Source organism: Garra rufa, chromosome 5, assembly GCF_049309525.1.
Source record: "Garra rufa chromosome 5, GarRuf1.0, whole genome shotgun sequence".
NCBI lineage: Eukaryota > Metazoa > Chordata > Actinopteri > Cypriniformes > Cyprinidae > Garra > Garra rufa.
The window spans coordinates 24,003,258-24,025,659 of NC_133365.1; the positions used below are offsets into that span (position 1 = coordinate 24,003,258).

The following is a 22,402-nucleotide window of genomic DNA, read 5'->3' on the forward strand; positions in this document are numbered from 1 at the left end:
TCAAAAGCACCCACAGCCCAAAATGGCTTGATTAATTTACTTTTTCTAATATGTTGTCTTTTCAAACATGTTGACAATTGTGCTACTGGATGCAAAGGAATAAATAATATTAAATGAAATACCATTAATTAACCACTAAGTGGCTGTATAGCCCTATTATTAAATATTTAAAAATATTCCTGATTATTAAGATATATATTTGGATATATATTTTGAGGCATTATCGTCGTTTTTTCGTTGTTATTTTTTTCTTTTAAAGTTAAGTTTTCTTCATTAAAATGTAAAAAGTAAAAATTTTCTTAGTTTAATCTTTGGGATCAACTCACTACTAACCTTCGATCACCTCCCTGTGTGTGTCTGTTTCACACTCTGATATTTTAGAGTGACCCTTTCATTATTGTTACTCAACAATCAGACTGGCAGAAGGTTAAATGAATGTGGCCGCTGTGCACTGTCTTCCTGAAGCCACCAGGGTAGCGGTGCCACTGGGACTTGGGCCCATCATTGCTGCTTGCAGCTAAATGAAATTATTCCATTCCAAAGTATACACAAATATTAAAATAGTCCATTTAAATTTAGATTGGATTCTGGCACTTCTCATAAATATAATGTGACCAAAAAAAGATATATCATTTAGATGGTACATTTTTATACACTATTATAATAATCATTGCACTGCCTTTAATTTATGTTGATATAAAAAAACTATCATTGTATTTATGGATCCAATAATTTAGAAACAAATTTAGAGCTGAAATTTCTTAGCTGATATGGATAGATATCTCAGATATAATAAATCACAAATATTTGTATACAATTCAATTGCACATAAGGTAGTTTCCATAAAAAAACTTGTCATCATGACAGATTTATTCAAAAATAAATATATAATTAACAGTAAATAAGCTCCCTGTAGTATTTTTACAGTTAACTAACGAAGTGTGAACACTGGATAACTTTCCTGAGGTAAATGCAACATTGAGCAACAATTTGTTTACAAGCTATATTATTTGATGTCTTCCTTTCTATTGAAATGCTGACTGAGTTATTATAAGAGACATGACACATTTTGGTAAGTTGTACTGTATCTTTCAACATACTGTACCTCTTGATGTTCATTCACATTTATTTTGCACTATAACTTGTAGTAAAGTGGAAGAGACATCACATTTAAAGCATCAAAACAGCATTTACTGTATTAATGTACAAGATTTGAAAGCTGAGACTGTGTTTCATATCAGAAGTAACAAAGCACAAAGCTAACTGTAATAACTGTGTTGGAAGTGCATTACAAATAATGTTTTGAAAAGGGAAAATCACAGTTTTGGCAACCCTGGCTTGAACTACAGGTGATCCATGGAGTCAAACAGGACTATTTTAGCTGGTTTTATCAATAATTCTCAGTAATAAGTGGCTTGTAAGTTTTATAACTATTTTTTTCCACATCAGTACCTGTTTTAGGTTAGTGTAATGGATTCTGTGCATTCTAATAAATATAATATGACCAAAAAACAATTATATATAATTTATATTGTTTTGTTTTTTAAATCATGGTAGTATTGTATGGTATGGTAACATAAATTAACAACAATGAATCATAGTAATTTTTTACTGTAATAAAGTATATATTGGGTAAAATAGTCTATTTAAATTTTGACTACAATGAAACAAAATACTACATCAAGATAGATTACAGTTAAGAAGGGTGAGGGTTATGAAAAAAATAATTTCCATTTTTCCTACCTGTGTATACAGTTCTTTAGCTCCAGGTATGCCATTCCAGCAGCAGCGTCTAATGCAAACTTTACCAGTTGCTTTGTCTTGAGGTCCTCTTTTTTCTTTCTTAAGAATGATAAAAAGTCCCCGCCTGTTGAAAAATGGCAAAATAAATGAGCTCCAGATATGCAATAAATTAAAAGAGACACCAACATCCCAAACAAGTTTATGACACTTTTAACGAGGATGGTTTCAGTGGCTAATGGCTGAAGCAAAGATCCAGTTTACTGACCTGGTACGAGCTCCATTACTATGTAAATGGGCTGCCGTTGGGTACAGACGCCTATTAACTTCACAATGTTGGGGTGATCATACTGCTTCAGGATCCTTGAGGTGGAGAAAGCATAAATGAATATGGACATCTCCAAATTATTTCATCACTCATCTTTATTTTTAGGAGAATATGAATGAGGTGAACCTTATTTCTTGATGTTTGAGGAATGAGATAAAGAATGAGTGTGACGTAAAGCATACAAAAGTGAATGTGGGTTCACCTGGCTTCTGAGAGAAACTTTATCTTGAGGTCTTGTGGTAGATCTTCCTTACAAGTTTTCACAGCCACCGGGGTTTTATCTCGCAGTGTTCCTCTGAAGACCTCACCAAAATTTCCCTAAAACAACATTGGTGCATAAGCATTTCTTAGTGTCTAATTTTATCATTTTAAAGATCATATAACAAAAATACCAAGAAGAACCACGATAACATTGCTTTCTGGACATACACTATAGTAGCCGTACTAGGAATGCATTGTGAAAGACATTTTTCTATAATTTACCATGCAAATAATGCCCCATGATAAATGAAATCAAATGTTTGTGGTAGGTACGACTGTTTTATGCTATTGAAAGATTATGTTTTGAAATGTTATTGCAACTGTTTTCTATTTTAATACATTTTAAAATGTAAAATGTTTTGAAAATTCTAATATGGTGATTTGCTAACATTGATACATTTTTTCAGGGTTCTTTGATGATTATAACGTTCAAATGAACAACATTTATTTGAAACAGAAATCTTTTGTAAGATTTTAAATGTCTTTGTCACTTTTGATACTCTTGGTCAATTTTAAGCATCCTTGCTGAATAAAAGGATTAATTTCTTAAAATAAAAAATAAAAACCAAGAGATTATATTAAACATTGCTAAACACAAGCACAATGGATGTGGACTTACTTTTCCAAGGAGTTCTCCAAGAATGACGTCCTCGTGATTGAGAATCCATTTCTTATCCTGAGCAAACAAACAAAAATAGCAAATTATCTTTCTGACACTTGTTCATTAATGAACTAATGACTCGTGCAGAGACAAACAGAAGAGAGATGCTGAGCGTCCTGTGGGTCAGTCACTGTGCTACTGCTCTGATGAATGATAATGATGCAATTATCACCTCATTCTCTAAAAGCATTTGCATAGACACAGACATTGCAGGATATCTTTTGAAAACCTCTTTTTTGTGAAAACTCTACTTTTAATTTTATTTACATGATTTATTTTATTTACAGTTTTGTTCAGAATATAAAACACTATAAATGATAACAGCAACACACAAAGAGGTAAATGTTGTCCATTTTCTAGAATATTCATTAAAAGCCACAAACCACTTTTACTGTTAAATGCATGTATTTGTCTGTGATTTCCTTTCATTGTGTTTAATTGAACATTGACCCAAGCTGCTATTACTGACACAAATAATGAATGTTACGCTGTAGGCTATGTTTGAGGATTCAGCTTCAGACAATTAAAACACACAAATACAGAAGAAAAATCCCATTCTAAAATCTCAATGCATTTACAGCAGTGCTAATGAGAATAGACATTTACTACAACACTGATAATTGCATCAATTAAAGAGCCATTATTCTAAACATCATGAAGATGAGTGACCTGCAGTGTCGACATTAACCTGGACAATAACGCACTTCACTCATGCTAATCAAAAACCCAACACAACAAAACACGCAGCAGTATCTGCATTTAAATGTATTTGGAGTCTTAGAAAGCTTGTATTCTCTATAATGCGGTTATTTCACACTTTGTCTGTCTACTAGGGCTACCCGAATTGGCCAAAAAGAACATTAACTGTGATAAAATAAACAATTAACATGCTGCTACAGCTGCCAAGGTATCAAGGCAAAAAAAAAAAAAAAAAACATAAATAGCTCCAAATCAAATCACGTTTAGTCCATTCTCTGCTACCATTTACTCTTTAAGGGTGTTCATGTACATAAACTCAAATACTTGGTATATTAGTTGTAATAACTGTCCAGTTTTCACTTCTTTGGAACAAGGTAAATTCAAATATTATAAAATTATTGCAAAAATGATAAACAATAACATTGTGAATAATATTATGCTATTATATAATGTTTTTTCTTAATTGTTAGACTGTTTCTCACTTCAAGTCTGCTAAAATAATCCAGTGCCAGGCTATTGCACATGTTCAATAACATAATGGTTATAAATATCTGGACTTATGCAAATGTGAAAACAGGTAATGGCTACATTTACAGCGCAAGTCCTAAAAGAGTAGTTCACTTTCAGAACAAATATTTATAGATCATTTACTCAGCCCCTTGGCATCCAAGATTTTCATGTCTTTCTTTCTTCAGTCGATAAGAAATTATGCTTTTTAAGGAAAACATTTCAGGATTTCTCTCCATATAATGGACTTCAATGGTGCCCCCCAAGTTTAAACTTCCAAAATGCAGTTTAAATGCAGCTTCAAAGGGCTTTAAACGATCCCAGCTGAGGAAGAAGGGTCTTATCTGGCGAAACGATTGGCTTTTTTTGGTTTTTCTAAACAAGTTCACTATTGATGTAATTTCTAATCTCAAACGAAAACTCCCATCTCGTTTTCTTCCCCAACTTCAAAATCTTTCAACATCGCTGCAGAAGCCCTGACCCAGTGTTTACAAAGTGAACATGCAAAGAAGATCAAACGCCCTTTAAAAAAAAAGGAAAAAAAAAAGCGATGTTGGATGATTTTGATGTTGAAGAAGAAAACGAGATTTTCGACATACCATAACTGTACTGACCTGGATTACACAGACTATGCATGCTCAACACAGAGACAGGACAAGATGAGCATTTGAGATTAAAGCGTATATAAATTGTTAATTTGTTTCAAAAATGATTGATTTTCACTAGATAAGACCCTTTCTCAGCTGGGATCGTTTAGAGCCTTTTGAGGCTGCTTTTAAACTACATTTTGGAAGTTCAAACTTGGGGGCACCATTGAAGTCCAATAAATTGGGATAATTCCTGAAATGTTTTCCTCAAGAAACATAATTTCTTTACGACTGAAGAATAAAAGACATGAACATCTTAAAATTATTCAAAATATTTTTATTGATAGAACATCTTAAAATTAAATTATCTGTTATTTTTTCTTCTTAATGCACAGATCTGATTCTTTGACCATATCTGATTTTTGTGGCCAGACTGTTTACTTTTACTTTAGACACAACTGTTATCCGATATCTGTGTTTACATCAATTCCCGCCCAAAATAATTGTCAGTGACAACTATTTTACTATGCTATGCACATGGTAGACCCTCTGGTTTTGAATTGCAGTGCTATTAAAATTATTTATATAAGTCACATTGAGTATCCATTATTATTTCCCAGCTTAACAGCTGTCATGGATGCTGTCATTTTCATATGCCATTTGATCTACAACTCTAGAAGGTAGAATTCCTTAGTGAAATGAAGTAACGGCAAGAAAACAAATTCGAATTTAAATGCATTAATGAGAAAAAGAGAGAATGCACAAGCAAATGTGAAGCATGATGGCTTAATTACAAAAACTGCAAAGTTATCACCTCATTGCTGAAAAATATAATCTCGCTTTTAGTAGTGAAGCTGTTGTATTTATAAAATTCACGAGGCAGGGGTTGAAAACCAGCTCCTGAATGTGCAATTTACATTTCAATAAAACGTGAGCGCATACAGTATGCCTGCGTTAAAACGCTATGCGCTACGCTATTGCTTTATGGGCAAACGAGTCACCCTCTCATTGGGAGTTCTGAGGGGAATCTGATATGTGCGTTTAGACATAGGTCGGATGTCCAGATGTCAGATATGTATCCAATTAAAATCCACATTCGAAAGTTGACCAGATTGGATATGGAAAAAAAAAACTGATGCTGTGCGGATTTTTGTGTATACACGTGTACAACAAATTCCAATCTGTGGCAGATGTGAGCAAAAAATCAGTTTTTTTGTTCCAGTGTAAATGTAGCCAATTGCATTCACAATGAAACAGCATAGCACTTTAAAACAAGAAAAAATCTCGGAGAACAGTAAAACAGTAGTATATGATAACCTTAACTAAAACTAAGTTTTCTGTTTAAAAATATTTAAAAATTGTATTTATTCCAGTGACAGCAAAGCTGAACCTTCAGCATCATTACTCCAGTATTCAGTATCACATGATCCTTCAGAAATCATTCTAATATGCTGATTTTCTGCTCAAAAACATTTCTTATTATGATCCATGTTGAAAATATTTTAATAGTTTTGTGGAAACCTTGATTTTTCCCCCCAGATCCTTTGATGAATTGAAGTTAAGAAGAACAGCATTTGCTCAATAAACGTATTTATTTGTTTTAGTAAAAAAAAAAAAACTTACTAACCCAAAACTTTTAAATGGTAGTGCACATGATTTGGATTTTATGTCAATTAAATGTGCATCTCTACACAGTCTAAACATATCCCAGCATTCACAGGGGTCTGATAGTGCTTCTTGCATGCCGCAGCAGAAACATCACCACAATTGTGATTTCAGTCAACATGCTTGGATGAGGTGCTTTACCCCTGTCATCAAAAACCCATCAGAGGAACAGCATGGCAGGTAATCATCCGACCTGACGGATGCACACATAGACACGCTTCCCGAAGGGAATCCAGCCAGGGTGGACTGCCATCAAGAAAGGAGTTCAAACTGATATTTTCTAAACCATTACAATCTTTTTCTGTAGCCAAGGAAAAATCAACACACATACGCACACACATCAATCCACAGGACTTTACATCAGCAAGACAGGTTGATTTGAGAAACTGCACTGCACAACATCAATTTAATGTTCAATGTAGCTGCACACGTTAGCGAAAATGAGCAATGTACCCTCTGAATTTCTGTAATAAGGAATTTTATGGCGGCATATGGGAAATACAGTGATGGCTTTAGAAGTGAAGAGATATCAAATGACTGTACTGAGAGCAGAAGAGCTTGTTAAAATGAAAAGATAGACAATGTTTTACCTTTATGACAGGGTTCAGGAGCACGACCCCAGATTTCTTGGTGATGACTTGTTTAGTTGTGTAATGATGCTCTATGAGCTGTGGGATAGTGGGAAAGCCAGTGCCTTCAAATCTATACTGATTCTGCAGACAAAAAAGGCAAAAGAAATCAGACAGGACAGTTAGCTCATAATAAAATAAAATAATTCCTTCTTCACTCATTGTTGAATCGGACCGCCCCAAATAATACTAAGATATTCTTCGGATGAATAATGACATTGTGTACACCTTTTTGATCATGTACTCACATCAGCAAACTGAATGATGAAATGTCTCCGCTGTCCATCTGAAAATACAGACAGGACATATTCTCCAGGTTTGCCGTGGCTCTCGCGCACCAGGAAGTCTCCCTGCTGCTTCAGCAGCTCCTGGGCCTCTGTCCTGGGAATGGCACCGTGATACCACTCTTGCTCGCCCAGCGGTTTTTCACTAGTGGGTATTACATCAAAAAACTGGAGAGGAACAAACACAAGGAGGTCAAGGCATAGTATATGAGAGGTCAGATAGAAATGAGGAGGTGTTGATGAAAAAAAACAAGAGACTCGGTTTTGAAACTTACTGATGACGAGCCCAGTACAGACTTGGGCGAGCGGATGATTCCTGCGATGGAGTGTCTGAGGGTGTCAAACTTCGATACCTTGTCTTTGCTTTTATCCTGAAATATAATGTGTTTCAATGACTAAGTTCTGCAGCAAAAATATTGAGCAAAAAGAGTATTAAAAAATAAATACAATTTTAATTTAATAAAAACTCAAATATGTAAACGCAAATATCCACATTGTATCATAGTAACACAGTTTTTGTATCACTGCAATATGGTTTTGTATAAGAAAAATCATAGTGTTCAAGTACATTTAAAAATTAAAAGGATTTATAAGATTTTAGAGGACAAAAATAATCTCATTTACAAATGCCTGCAGTGATTCATTTAAAACTTAATCGATCGTACTGTGCATCAATGCACTAGCAAAAAAGGCAGCAAAAAAACTGAGAACACACTGCCCTCTTCAGCCAACATCAATAAAAACAGCATGTCAAATCAAAATATACCTTCATATTACACTTAACAAATATTAATATTGTGCTGGGATGCAGTTTAATAAGTCATAACTGTTAGTAACAGCAAACTGTTGTGTCTAAATAATTTTTCGCTGCACTGAATCCATGTTAAATTATAAGCCAGTATGGCAGTAATAATGATTTAACGTACATTTCAGAAGATATTATTCACTTGTAGCAGCAATTAGCAATAGCAGTATTACATTTATTTTGTGTTCCTTTGCACAGACTACTGACCACACACACACTGCATTTGCAAAGAGTCTATATAATATTTTATAGTTTTTTGTATCAACTAGAGCTAAAAAATAAATAAAAGTTAAAGTTTTTTTCTCTGTGTGCATGATTTTTACTTGCTCAGTTTTTGACCAGAAGGAAAGTTGTTTTGTAATACAAATCTACACTTATACATTTAGTAGACACTTCTATCCAAAGCAACTGGCAAATGAGGAGTATGTCATATTTTGTGATGTTAAGAGTGTGAGTGTGTGAACAGTTTGGGACTACAAAAGGGGTGCTTGGTTTAGGAAAGTGTGAGAACCCCTGGACTAGTAGAATCATTTATAGGCTACGCACCTCTAGCTCGGGATGCTCATATTAACTGGTTAACCACTAACCAACAGTTTGAATTTTGATTGATTAATACAATCAACTAAATGGTTTACAACTGTTTATTTTCCCCCCATGGCTCTTAATGCTTAAGTGTTTCCTTCCGAAGCATCAGTGAGTGTTTGAACCTTCTGTGATAGTTGCATATGAGTCCCTCGGTTGTCTTCAGTGTTAAAAAATGGATCTCAAAACCATACAGTCATTGTTGAAAAGGGTTCAAATCTTACACAACAATACTGAAAAACCAAAAGAAGATTTATTCTGAAGAACAGTGGGCAATTAAAATGTTGTTGGACAAACAGTGGACTCATGAACCAGTATCACTAAACAATAAAACAGCTGTGGATCATTCAGGTAACAACACAGTATTAAGAATCAAGCGTATGTAAACTTTTGAACGAGGTAATTTTTATAAATTCAACTATTATTTTCTCTTGTGGACTATGTAAATGACCTTTTATGTGAAATATTTTGCATTTTGTATGATCCCTCTTATTTTGGGAAAATAATTAACATTTTGCAGATTCTGCAAGGTCTATGGACACATAAACACTGTACACAAGCTGTATGGTACCTGTCTTCAGAGCTACACAAGCGCAGTATTAGGCCTGATAGTGATATCTCAAATTTTTACCATGGCCAATTTTGTCTTTGGCACATAATGAAAGCCTGAAGCAAAAGGCCTACCAGTCATTAACTGATTATGACCCTTTTACCTCTTAGGTTTATACATTTAAAGACAGTTTGGCGGTATTGACTTTGGATTCTGTGAAAGTGAAAATCAATACAGAACCGTCACAAACTCCTCTTCTGGGATGTGGCTAATATGAGTTCAAATGAGCAGGCACAGACAAAAGTAAAAAAAAAAATCACCGGAAATAGCACACCATCTGGTCATCATTGACATACTATTTTCAGCGTGTAATGATTTGGGACACGCAAATTCTAATCTCTGTACTGTTTAAAAAAGGATAGTGTGAGAATTGGGATGCAGCCTTACCACTGAGTTGACAGAGCGGGCGTCCTCTTCATAATTGACGACAGGAGGTGGTTCTTTGCCCTCGTTCTCTTGCATCTTCAGTTCTAGTAGTTCTCTCTGTGCCATTAGTTTGGCCTCAGAACAACGCAGCAGCTGGACTGTCTGTCTCAACTCCTCCAGAGACTGCTTCTGACTGATTAACAACACCACACTGAAAAGAAAGAGATCACACAGTTCAATCCACAATGAACGCTTCCTTTTAATCTCTTTTTAAGGATTTTTTTCTGAATGTTATGTCAGAGGCAGAAGCACTGTCAAGGCTATTTCTGCAATGCATTTTAGTCTACAAAAAACGTAAAACTACAATATATACCAAAAATGTCTTTAATAAATGCATATAACTAATAAGCAAAGTTAATTTTTTGCCCATTTTAACTATTAACACATTAAAATTAACAAGGTCCATTTTACACCGCACACCGAATTACAACAGAATGTCATGAATTTAAATTTACATTTTTAACCTGAGTTCAATTTGCTTTGCAAAGTGAAAACTTCCGAAGTAATATGGTGTGAAACAGGCCAAAATAGAAGAGAAAATCCTAGAACCTTAACAAATATGAACTATCTTCCAAAACCAAGACACATCTGTACAAACTTGAATAAAAACAGCATTAGAGTACATACATAAGATATCAGTCGTACATATGTAAGAGTAAGTCCATAATGTGTAGGGAAATATAAATTATTGCATACATCAGCATTAAGTTTAGTTGGCTACACTGTCAATGGGAAGTTCAGGTGTTGAGCTGAGCAGCACTGCCGTCTATTTGCAGAGGTGATTATATCAGCATCTCTTGTACTGGATTACCCAGCAGACCTTAAAGAATGTGCTGAAGCTGGACAAATCCTCATCTATCCAGCACAACAGCACAGCTCACTGAGCTCCATCAGCTGAGCCCTTTCATCTTCACAGAGGTGCTGAGGTCAACACAGACTGGTCTGCTCAGCCTAATGAATCTCTATGGAAACACTTGAGTTCTTCACACTTCACTACTGCATCCATCGTTGCAGCGAACACAGAGAGAACACTGAAGCAGGAAAGACCATGAATGGAAATTCAGTCAAATAATGGTTTCGATGTAAAAAGCCTCTGCTGCTTGACATCGTATAACTCCAAAATTAAACAACTACTTACAACTAGTGTTAACTAACAGTAAACCAGCAATGAAGACATATTGGCTAAATATTCCCTCTGGTATTTCTTCTGTAATCAAGACAACACTAAAAACTATTTAAGATCACAAAATAAGATTTTGTATGTTTTTTTTAATAAAACATTTCTTGCATGAAAAATAAATATGATTTCAGTTTCTGAATTTCTGTCTTTATTTTATTTTTTGCATTTGAACAAATCTGGTATCTTGTGGTCCCTTTAGTTGACAACCACTGATTGATTTTATACAGTTGAGGTCAAATGTTTACATACACTTACTTGCAGAATCTTCAAAATGTTAATTATTTTACCAAAATAAAAGGGATCATACAAAATGCATGTTATTTTTTATTTAGTACTGACTTGAATAAGATACTTCACTATATTTTACATATAGTCCACAAGAGAAAATCATAGTTGAATTCATAAAATTTGACCCCGTTCAAAAGTTTACATACACTTGATTCTTAATACTATGTTGTTACCTGAATGATCCACAACTGCTTTTTTTTTTTGGTTGTTTGTTTAATGATAGTTGTTCATGAGTCCCTTGTTTGTCCTGAACAGTTAAACTGCCCCCTGTTCTTCAAAAAATTATTCAGGTCTCACAATTCTTTAGTTTTTCAGCATTTTTGTGTGTTTAAACCCTTTCCAACAATGACCGTATGATTTTGAGATCCATTTTTTTTTTTTCACGCTGAGAACAACTGAGGGACTCATATGCAGAGGTGTCAAAAGCAAACACATTCTTTACTTAAGTAAAAGTTTAGATACCTGTGTTTAAAAAGACTCTAGTACAAGTTGAAGTATTGACTCAAATTTTTACTCAAGTTAAAGTAAAAAGTACAGGCTCTAAAACATACTTAAAGTATAAAAGTATAAAGTAACCTTGCAAAGGTCAAAACCACCATTTTAGGGAAAAGTTTATTGGACTCCATGTTCAAGTGCAAGCAGAGCAAAATTAAATGACAGGAATACAAAAAGCTCTGTTGGCCAATCTTTTACACATACAAATAAAATGTGCATGGTGTTCAAAAACTTGTTTTGTTGAAAAAAAACTTATGCCAATAGATATTAATAAACAGAAATATTATCCATCAACAACACACTTCGTGTCCAACCTATGACTAACTTCAAAACAGCAGGAGATCATGTGTAGATCTTTGAGTGCCCTCACCAGTTTTATCAGTCATTTCACCAGTTTTATCAGTCCGTTATGCTTCTTGGTGCTATGATTTCCCAACGAGTTGTCGCCTGGTTTTATTTTTTTTTATCGTTTTACGTTCAACGTCTTGTGCATGTCAGAGCGTATAAAAACAAATGCACCAATAGGATTGTCTTTTCTGTGTGTGTTTACATACATTTCTAAGCGTGAACCAATCAGTCTGTTGTATGCATGGCGCATATTATTGACATGGATGGGTCAAATGCGTTACGAAATGGCATAATATTTAAACGCAAAAACAACGACACTGATTTGAAAATGTAGGGAGTAGAAAGTACAGATACTCATGCAAAAATGTACGAAGTAAAAGTAGAAAGTTGGCCCAAAAATAAGTAGTGAAGTAAAGTGTAGATACCCGAAAATTCTACTTAAATACAGTAACAAAGTATTTGTACTTCGTTACTTCCCATCTCTGCTCATATGCAACGATTATAGTAGGTTCAAACACTCACTGATGTTCCAGAAGGAAAAACGATGCATTAGCCGGGGTGAAAACTTTTGAACAGAATGAAGGTGTGTACATTTTTCTTATTTTGCCTAAATATCATATTTTTGAAAATGTAGTACTGCCCTTCAGAAGCTACAGAAGATACTTACATGTTTCCCAGAAGACAAAATAAGTTAAATTTACCCTATCTTCAAATTCTAAAAGTTTTTATCCCCCAGCTCTTAATGCATTGTGTTTCCTTCTGAAGCATCAGTCTTTTGTAATAGTTTCAAGTCCCTCAGTTGTCCTCAACGACAACGTGAAAGGATGGATCTCAAAATCATACAGTCATTGTTGCAAAGAGTTTAAATACACAAAAATGCTGAAAAAACAAAGAATTTGTGGGACCTGAAGAATTTTTCTGAAACAAGGGACACACAAGGGACTCATGAACAACTATCACTATACAAAAAAAAAAAACAGCTGTGGATCATTCAGGTAACAACACAGTATTAAGAATCAAGTGTATGCAAACTTTTGAACAGGGTAATTTGTATAAATTCAACTATTATTTTCTCTTGTGGACTATATGTAAACGTCCTTTATGTGAAATATCTTATTCAGGTCAGTACTAAAAATAAAAAATAACATCCATTTTATATGACCCCTCTTTTTTGTTAAAACAATTAACATTCTGCAGATTCTGCAAGGGGTATGCAAACTTTTGACCTCAACTGAATGACCTGTGTAGTGGATAAAGGAGTTTCATCTTACTCTGATTTCTTCTCATATGTTTTGGTAGATTCCTCTATTTTGTTCTCCAGATCCAGCATGAGCTCCTCTTTGCTGCCCAGACTCTGCTGTGTTAGGAGAAGCTCCTCTGTGGTGGACTTCAGCCTGAAATCAGTCAAACACACATCTTACCACTTTATCTGCCATATCAAGTCTACTACTAACAACTGGTAGCATAAAAATCAGCTGTGCTTTCTGAATATGGAGACTGTGAAAAAGACTAAAACTCATTAAATGTTCAACTAACGCTACTATGCGTTATTACCAAACATATTGACTGAAGCATTCATGCAAATCTTTCATCTAATACCCCGCTATTAAGTGACACATTTAACGCACATTGCTTGTAAATTGTCAGCTGTCAAATTATTCCACAGAATCTCATTTGCTTGAAGATTCTCCGTTTCTTCTAATAGCGTTGCATCAAATTCTACATTTGGTTCTTTGGCTTCTGGTGATCTGTTGAAATAGAAATGGAAAAGATCTCAAAGATATTTAACATTACATATTACATTTAATAGAATGAATGACATCTACAAAACATTATAATCAATTTGCATGTTTTATTCACATGTGCCTTACTTATAAACTTCGATGAAGTTGTCATACTCTGACAGTGGATCGATTTGGTCGATGGAAGTGTGTATTTCTTTGTGGACCTTTACTATTTCATCTGTTAACAGGCTGGTGATTTCACTGTACTCCTCCAGAATCCCCTTACTAAAGAAAAAAGACAGCAAAATGAAAACCATTGTTTGTTTCAATTTATCAATGTACCATGTTATAAATATGAGTTAATCTACTGGTTATTATTAACATTAGTAGCGCTTATTGAGCTAATACTTAAGGATAGTTTTGAACTAACCTATTACTTTCATGATGAACAAAAACTAAAAATCTATTACTGAACATTTCCACAGTTCAGCTAATCAGTGGTTCTGAATATGGAACTTTTCCCTGACTTTATTTCCAACACTGAAGAGACTGCATGGTTGTTTGACCCACGCTGAACGGTCATATATAAATCAGTGGTGCACTTTAAAGCAATTGTTTCCTTCGTGTGGATTAACCTCCACTTCAGATTACTGCAAACTCTGTGATTAAAAAACAGCTTAAGTAGAAAGAAAAGACCTAAAGAGACTTCTGTTCTCCGCTAATCCTCTGACAGCTATGAGATATTGGATTGGGGCTACATCATGCAGCAAGGTTTTTATTGTAGCTGCACTGGTTGCGCAAGGTCTACAAGAAAATATTTAAATACACGTGGCGGCCAAAAGAGTTCACAACATCCAGACACAGTACAATGGGAGGACTACACTGCCCTCCACAGTTCAAGAGGAAACTGTATTATGTCAATGCTAAAAAAAAAAAAAAAAAAAAAATTTGAAATATTTTTACCATTTAAAATAACTGTTTTCTTTTTTAATATATTGTAAAATGTTATTTATTCCTGTGATGTCAAAGCTGAATTTTTAGCCTCATTACTCCAGTCACATGATCCTTCAGAAATCATTCTAATATTCTGATTTGCTGCTCAAAAAAGCATTATTATGTTGAACTCAGCTAAGCAGAATTTTTTCAGGTTGGCTTGAATAGAACATTCAGAAGAATAGCATTTATCTGATATAGAAATCTTCTGTAACTTTATAAATGTATTTACCATCACTTTAGATTAGTTTAAAGCATCCTTGCTAAATAAAAGTATTAATTTAGCAAAACATATAGACGACTCCAAGCTTTATAATGTTACAAAAGCTATTTATTTAACATAAATGCTGATCTTTGATCCCATGAATAAATTACATTTTAAAATATATTCAAATAGAAAACAGTTATATTAAATAGTAAAAAATAATTCAATTTTTGCTGTACTTTGGATCAAATAAATGCAGGCTTGGTGAGCAGAAAAGACTTCTTTAAAAAACATTATAAATTTTCAAATGGAAGTGTATATTAAAGGCAAAACCCATTTACCTACAGATATAACTCTTATATGCTTCAACTGTATATTGTTATAAAAATGTACAATGCTTACATATATGAACATACTGTTCAAAAGTTGTTTTAAATGAACTTTTATTCAGAAAGGACAAACTTAAAATCCAAAGAACTGAATTTCCAGCCAAAATTAACGCAGTTTTTTAAACTTTCTATTTTATCAAAGAATCATAAAAATGTCAAAACATTAAACAGTACACCTGTTTTCAATGTTGATACTAACAGCAATATTTCTTGAGCATCAAATCAGCATATTAGAATGATTTCTGAAGGATCAGGTGACATTGAAAACTAGAGTAATGACATTGAAAATCCAGCTTTACAATCACATAAATGAAGCACATTTTAAAAATGATTATTACAGAAAAAGGTTGTTACAATATTACTGTATTTTTGGTAAATAAATAGAAGAGAGACTTCTTTCAAAAACAAGTTTAACCAACCCTAAACTTTTGAAATATATGGTTTGTTTAATGCTTACATTTGTTGGGACCCTGAAAGCAATTCCAGACTATTTTCAACATTATACCTGCATTTTTGTCTAAATAGAATTTATTACAAAAATGTGTAACCTAAACTATACAACAAGATTAGTAATTCAAGTTTCAGAAATCTTAACTACACTAAATTTTCTTCAGTTTAGTTCAGTTCAACATTTAAGTTACTTCCTACACTTAGAAAGTAGGTCTACCTTAAATTTAGACAACTTCATAGTTCAGTAACAATGTAGGTTGTTTATAGTTTTAGTTTTGAACCCTCTGGTACTTATGGGATTCGGTTTTTAGGTGCATTATGTTTTCTTTGCTTTTGAAAATTGATGGACAGGTTGAAATGATTATCTGTGATAAATAACATGTGGCATGTACTGTGGACATGTCCATTTATCTATTTGCCAGACATTTTTTAATCCAGAGCAACTTACACTACATTCAACATAACCTTTTTACCAGTTCATTTTTTCTTTGGGAATCAAACACATGCACCACACGGTATTGTTTGAGCTATCAGAATGCCTAGAGGAAAAAAATCCAGAAGTGGAATCTGGTGGACTCACAGTGCATTGATCATCTCCTCCTGCATCTTCTGCAGGGAGTCCAGCAGCAGAGGCAGTGCAGTCTCATGATAGTGCTCCTGATGTAGCTGTGCGCTTTTCACCGCTAGCACATACTGGTTGTGCAGGTTATGCAGCTTCATGGTGGCTTTGTCGTAACGTTCACGGGCTTTCTCAGTCTCTTTGCCTGCAGGAGTGAGAAAAGTTGTTGTTTCAGTGAGATGAAAAATGAAGGAGAAGACCTCTTAACACCTGCTTGTGTTGTGCAAACCTCTGAGAAATGCAGCTTTCTATAGGAGTAGTTGTAAATACTGGTCAACCGATATTGGTTTTTAATGCTCAACACCAATTTGAACCCCTGAACCAGAGGGGGCACTCGGAAGCCTTAGCAAACTGCCAAGATGACTTAAAAAGATGTAAAGACAAAACACAAGCATTAAAATAAGCTAAAACAAAAATCAAGATCTAAACTGACATTATTTTTTTGTTTTACCCTAAACAACTGTCGTTTTATTTAGGAACCAAGATTCCTACTTTCTTAGAAAACCTAAAGATATGAGGGACATTTCTAGATCTGAAAAATTAAAATAAATAAATCCTAAAATCTTATGGCAAGCTCTAAATTACTAAATAACTTTTAACTAAATAATTACTACTACTATACTATAAATAATTAAAAACACATGAATTGGTGTAAAAGTGTAAAACCTAAGTAATATTCACATAACATTTATGGAATTATTTTAATATACTGCCTGGAGTCAAAAGCTTGAGAATCACTGACTGCAACAGTACTCCACAAAAAAGAACACAAAATGAAGCAAAAACCGTCAAGTTATATGGTAACACTTTACAATAAGGTTCATTAGTTAACATTAGTTAACCACATTAGTTAACATGAACTAATAATGAACTGCACTTATACAGCATTTATTAATCTGTGTTAATGTTAATTTCAACATTTACTAATACATTATTAAAATTTTGTTAACATTAGTTAATGCAGTGTGAACTAACATGAACAAACAATGAACAACTGTATTTCCGTTAACTAATGTTAATAAAGATTAGTAAATACAGTAACAAATGTGTTGCTCATGGTTAGTTCATGTTAGTTAATACATTAACTAATGTTTAACTAATGAACCTTATTGTAAAGTGTTACCAGTTAGGTATATATATATATATATATATATATATATATATATATATATATATATATATATAATTGTTTCCAATTATTTTGTCCATACAATGGACAACATTTTACCTTTTTTATGCAAACTAAAATATTTTCTTTTGTCCTCTGCAAAAGAAAGTCATACAGGTTTGGACTGACATGAAGGTAAATGGCAATCAAAATTCAAACCTTCAAACCTACAAACCTGACAAACCTACGGTGCAGATTAAAGTAATGGTTCTCTGTTTGTTTTTAACCAGACAAACCCAATAAATCACTCATGGTTCAGTAAGAGAATCATTTGTGAATTAAGTTCTAACTTTGAGTGATTCACTGAGTAAGGCAGTCTAAGGGCCTGTCCCAATAGCAACACTTGTGGTTTTTGCCCTTGAGCACCTGCCTGCTTACATGATGTATTTTCTTATTTCCTGTCTATTTGACATTTCACACTTTAGGGCCATGTGATTTCCAGAATGTGATTAATGAGAATTAGCTTCAAATGCTGTACTAGAGATGTGTGGATTAAATGTGCATTAAAGACACTCCTTTTTCTTCAAAAGAGCTTTGCCACCTCAGTCTTGCACGCTTTTTCTTCCTGTCATGTGAATGTGCTCTCAAGTGGCCAAGGCCAAATGTGTGTACTTGGACAGACCCTGATTTAAACTTCTAAGCCTAAAATATTTTAATCTATCTGATTCTATTTGACTATTTTGTTGAGTATCGGATATTGCTTATTTCTTATTTGAAAGAATGAACAGAGAATGAATAAACAGCTCACCTTTTACAACCGCCTCCTTGTACTTGTCTCTTGCTAAAACAGCATCCTTAGTTAACTGCCTGTAGGTGCATTTCAACTTCTCAAGATCGCTTTTGGTTACCTGTGAGGGACAGAAGCCAAGTCAAAACCAATCCATCACACAGGTCCTGTTTCAACCTGGTTTTAGGATGCATTTTCAGTCATCACAAGTAGTCAGTCAAGCTGAATTAACATTTACATTAGTTTTCAAATGTGACCATGTTTTCAGATTTCATCACACTCTACATCACGAGGGCATCGAGTGTGACGCACGAATACAGTTTAATGAATGAAGCTATTACTCAACCATAACAAGGAAGCAAATGGAAAAAAACATGAATGGTAAAGGTGTTCTGGCACAACATAATGAAGTTGGTTTCAATGTGCTTTTTCAAAACACATCTTATAACGCCCACAAGTTAGGTCAGTGGGCGGAAAGTGGGTGGACTTCTGTGATTGTTGGATTATATTCACCCGCATGAGTGTGCCTCTTTCCTACAAAAGCAATCCACTCAAATGAGTTTTCGATTTCCTCTGGAAGTGGTTGAAAGTAAACAAGCTCAAAATGTTTACAGCTATCTTTATTTATTGTCATCCACTTGTCATTGGATCAATAAAAATTCATCTTAATATCAGGTAGGGGTGGGCGATATACAGGTACACAAAATTAACCAGTAGAGATTTTGGACTATGGTCTCTACAATGTTATTCTGCTATGTAGTCACAAAAACATCACGTTTACAAATGATTTTAGGGATTTTAAGCTGCTGAAATGCAATCAGCAGTGAAAGAGATCTTTTTTAATGGTAGGTTTATTTTAACAGTGAGAAACAGAACAACAACAAAATAAATCCAGAAAAATGTATTTCAAAAAAGTTATGAACTGATTTGCATTTTAATGCGTGAAATGTATTTGATCCCCTATCAATCAGCAAGATTTCTGGCTCCCAGCTGTCTTTTATACAGGTCACGAGCTGAGATTAGCACTCTCTTTAGACCTACACAAGGCTGGAATGGGCTACAAGACCATCAACAAGCAGCTTGGTGAGAAGGTGACAACAGTTAGTGCGATTATTCGCAAATGGAAGTAACACAAAATAACTGTCAATCTCCCTCGGTCTGGGGCTCCATGCAAGATCTCACCTCGTGGAGTTTTAATGATCATGAGAACGGTGAGGAATCAGCCCAGAACTACACAGGAGCTTCTTGTCAATAATCTCAAGGCAGCTGGGACCATAGTCACCAAGAAAACATCTGGTAACACATTACGCTGTGAAGGACTGAAAACCTCCAGCACACGCAAGGTCCCCCTGCTCAAGAAAGCACATGTACAGTTTTCCAATGAACATCTGAATGATTCAGAGGAGAACTGTGTGAAAGTGTTGTGGTCAGATGAGACCAAAATCGAGCTCTTTGGCATCAACTCAACTCGTCGTGTTTGGAGGAGGAATGCTGCCTATGACGCCAAGAACACCATCCCCACCGTCAAACATGGAGGTAGAAACATGCTTTGGGGTGTTTTCCTGCTAAGGGGACAGGACAACTGCATTGCATCAAAGGGACGATGGATGGGGCCATGTACCATCAGGGCCAAGGCATTGAAGCCAGCCAGGGCATTGGTCATGGTCATGGATAGGTATTCCAGCATGACAAAGGAGGGGCTCAAGAAGAAGCACATTAAGATTCTGGAGTGGCCTAGCCAGTCTCCAAACCTTAATCCCACAGAAAATCTATAGAGGGAGCTGAAGGTTTGAGTTGCCAAACATCAGCCTCAAAACCTTAATGACTTGGAGAGGATCTGCAAAGATCTTACTCATTAAAATGCAAATCAATTTTAAAATGTGTTTTTCTGGATTTTTTTTTCTACCATTAAAATTATAGACTGATTATTTCTTTGTCTGTGGGCAAACGTACAAAATCAGCAAGTGATTTTTTTCCTCACTGTACATGGCGGAATTTGCAAGAGCAAAGACTCAACCCTTCTTCAGAGAGCAAACAGATCTGCTCGCACACGAGTTTAACGCATACACAATAATAATCTTTTACATTGCAATCCTTTCAATTGTAATATTTGGCATGTTTGTGTGGTGTGTCGCATCCCTGTGTGTGTAATAGGCAGAGTGAATGCATGTTGTGCACCCGCCTATAGGTGCATATTACTAACGCGCCCTTTAATTAAATAAAAATAATACTGCGCCATTGGCTTTAGACCAGGTTTTCAGTTGCCTCAAAATAGCAAAGCACTAACAATGCACCTGAACACACCTCGTTTTTTTAGACCAGCACACCCATGGGCGAACAGATAGGCGCAAGTGCACTTGCTATTTGGCTGGACATGAAAATGATAACTGCGTCAGGCTGAAACTAGCAAAAAACACTTGCATCACGCCGGATGTATGATAGGGCCAAAAATCTCTCACTGCTCTTGACTAAATCATTTTTGTAACTTTAATAAGAAGAGCTATCTATTTTAATATACACAGAGAAGAATATCTAGCATTTTATACATTTGATTACTTTTTTTGATTTGATTTGTTTGAAACTGGTGACAAGAATAATGAAATTTCTATAGTATCAAAAAGTTTGATATCATTAAGAAAAAATAACTATATTGCAATATATATTCAGTTACCATGAAATAAAATTACTTATATCATGATACAAGATTTTGGTCATATCACCCACTAATACCAGGTTTGAACAGGGCCACTAAAGTGTTCCCTGAAACAACAGTGATGATCTATACAAAGGCTCACCTTGTGCATCTCAGACTCGATCTGTTGGTGGAGGCTTTGGTAACTCTTCTTCACCTGCTGCTTGTCTTTGATCATCATTGTGAGGCGGTGGAGAGGCCCTGAGTTGAGCTCCTCAGCGTGGCACTTCATGATCTTGCTTAACTGCTCTGTCTGTTGCACCATGTGAGTCCACGACTGATAACAAAAAACACATACAGAGATAGAATTAAAAAAAAATGACGGTGAGTGAGTGTGAGAAACAAACAAAAAGATAAACATAGATTGAGATCAGGCTGAAGAATGACTAGCTCTGAGCATATAAAAATCATAAGCATCAGCTCCACCTGTCTACCCATAATATAGCTGTGGGCCATTACCTTGGAGACAGTACTGACGTAGTGGATCTGCGAGGAGTTGTCATGCTTGTCCACCTGCTGGCTGATGTTGAGCAGTAGCGATGCATATTCTTTATCGCTCTTCACCCGCAGGGTCATGAAGCGCTTCACCGTCTCCAGCAGCTTCAGCTCCCAGTCCTGCAGCTTCACCAGACCCTCGTGGGAGTTGCGCAGGTCCAGGCCAAACCCCATCTTGCTTGCAAGGCACGCAGTCTCTCTCTCACTCAACGGGGTGTGCCACTCAGGTCTGCATTGTTACTGCTGCTGAGAGATGATATGGGTAAAGATAATGACTGGTTGGTTAGGTGCATGAACAGATGTGCCAAGTTGAATTCTTTACTTGGTTTCATATGATTTTGAAAATGTTTTCTATCATCCACGAAACAAAAAATAAGTCAAAAGTTTACATACACCTGTCAGAATCTGAAAAATGTTAATTATTTTACCAAAAATATGAGGGATCATACAAAATGCATGTTATTTTTTATTTAGTACTGACCTGAATAATATATTTCACATAAAGGACATTTACATATAGTCCACAAGAGAAAAATATAGTTGAATTTATAAAAATGACCCCATTCAAAAGTTTACATCCACTTGATTCTTAATACTGTGTTGTTACCTGAATGATCCACAACTGTTTTTTGTTTTGTTTTGTTTTTTTCAGTTAAACTGCCCGCTGTTCTTCAGGTCCCACAAATTCTGTGGTTTTTCAGCATTTTTGTGTATTTGAATCCTTTTCAACAATGACTGTATGATTATAAGATCCATCTTTTTCACACAGAGGACAACTGAGGGACTCATATATGCAACTATTACAGAAGGTTAAAACGCTCACTGATGCTCCAGAAGGAAACAAG

At 34.9% G+C, this 22,402-nt stretch overlaps 1 protein-coding gene across 1 annotated transcript in view; it reads right to left on the reverse strand.

The window, feature by feature from the left end:
* fer (fer (fps/fes related) tyrosine kinase) overlaps positions 1 to 21,797 on the reverse strand; it is a 37,455-nt gene extending 15,658 nt beyond the window's left edge. Inside the window, exons 1-15 of the mRNA XM_073840268.1 lie at positions 21,522 to 21,797; positions 21,166 to 21,339; positions 18,392 to 18,491; positions 16,437 to 16,620; positions 13,967 to 14,104; positions 13,724 to 13,843; positions 13,367 to 13,489; positions 9,746 to 9,935; positions 7,637 to 7,732; positions 7,326 to 7,529; positions 7,039 to 7,161; positions 2,949 to 3,005; positions 2,271 to 2,386; positions 2,009 to 2,103; positions 1,744 to 1,867 (exon numbers count right to left, since the gene is read on the reverse strand). Of these exons, the coding sequence (XP_073696369.1) occupies positions 1,744 to 1,867; positions 2,009 to 2,103; positions 2,271 to 2,386; positions 2,949 to 3,005; positions 7,039 to 7,161; positions 7,326 to 7,529; positions 7,637 to 7,732; positions 9,746 to 9,935; positions 13,367 to 13,489; positions 13,724 to 13,843; positions 13,967 to 14,104; positions 16,437 to 16,620; positions 18,392 to 18,491; positions 21,166 to 21,339; positions 21,522 to 21,731 (2,054 nt within the window). The 5' untranslated portion in view covers positions 21,732 to 21,797. The remainder of the gene's footprint in view (positions 1 to 1,743; positions 1,868 to 2,008; positions 2,104 to 2,270; positions 2,387 to 2,948; positions 3,006 to 7,038; positions 7,162 to 7,325; positions 7,530 to 7,636; positions 7,733 to 9,745; positions 9,936 to 13,366; positions 13,490 to 13,723; positions 13,844 to 13,966; positions 14,105 to 16,436; positions 16,621 to 18,391; positions 18,492 to 21,165; positions 21,340 to 21,521) is intronic.
* Between the last annotated feature and the right edge of the window lie 605 nt (positions 21,798 to 22,402).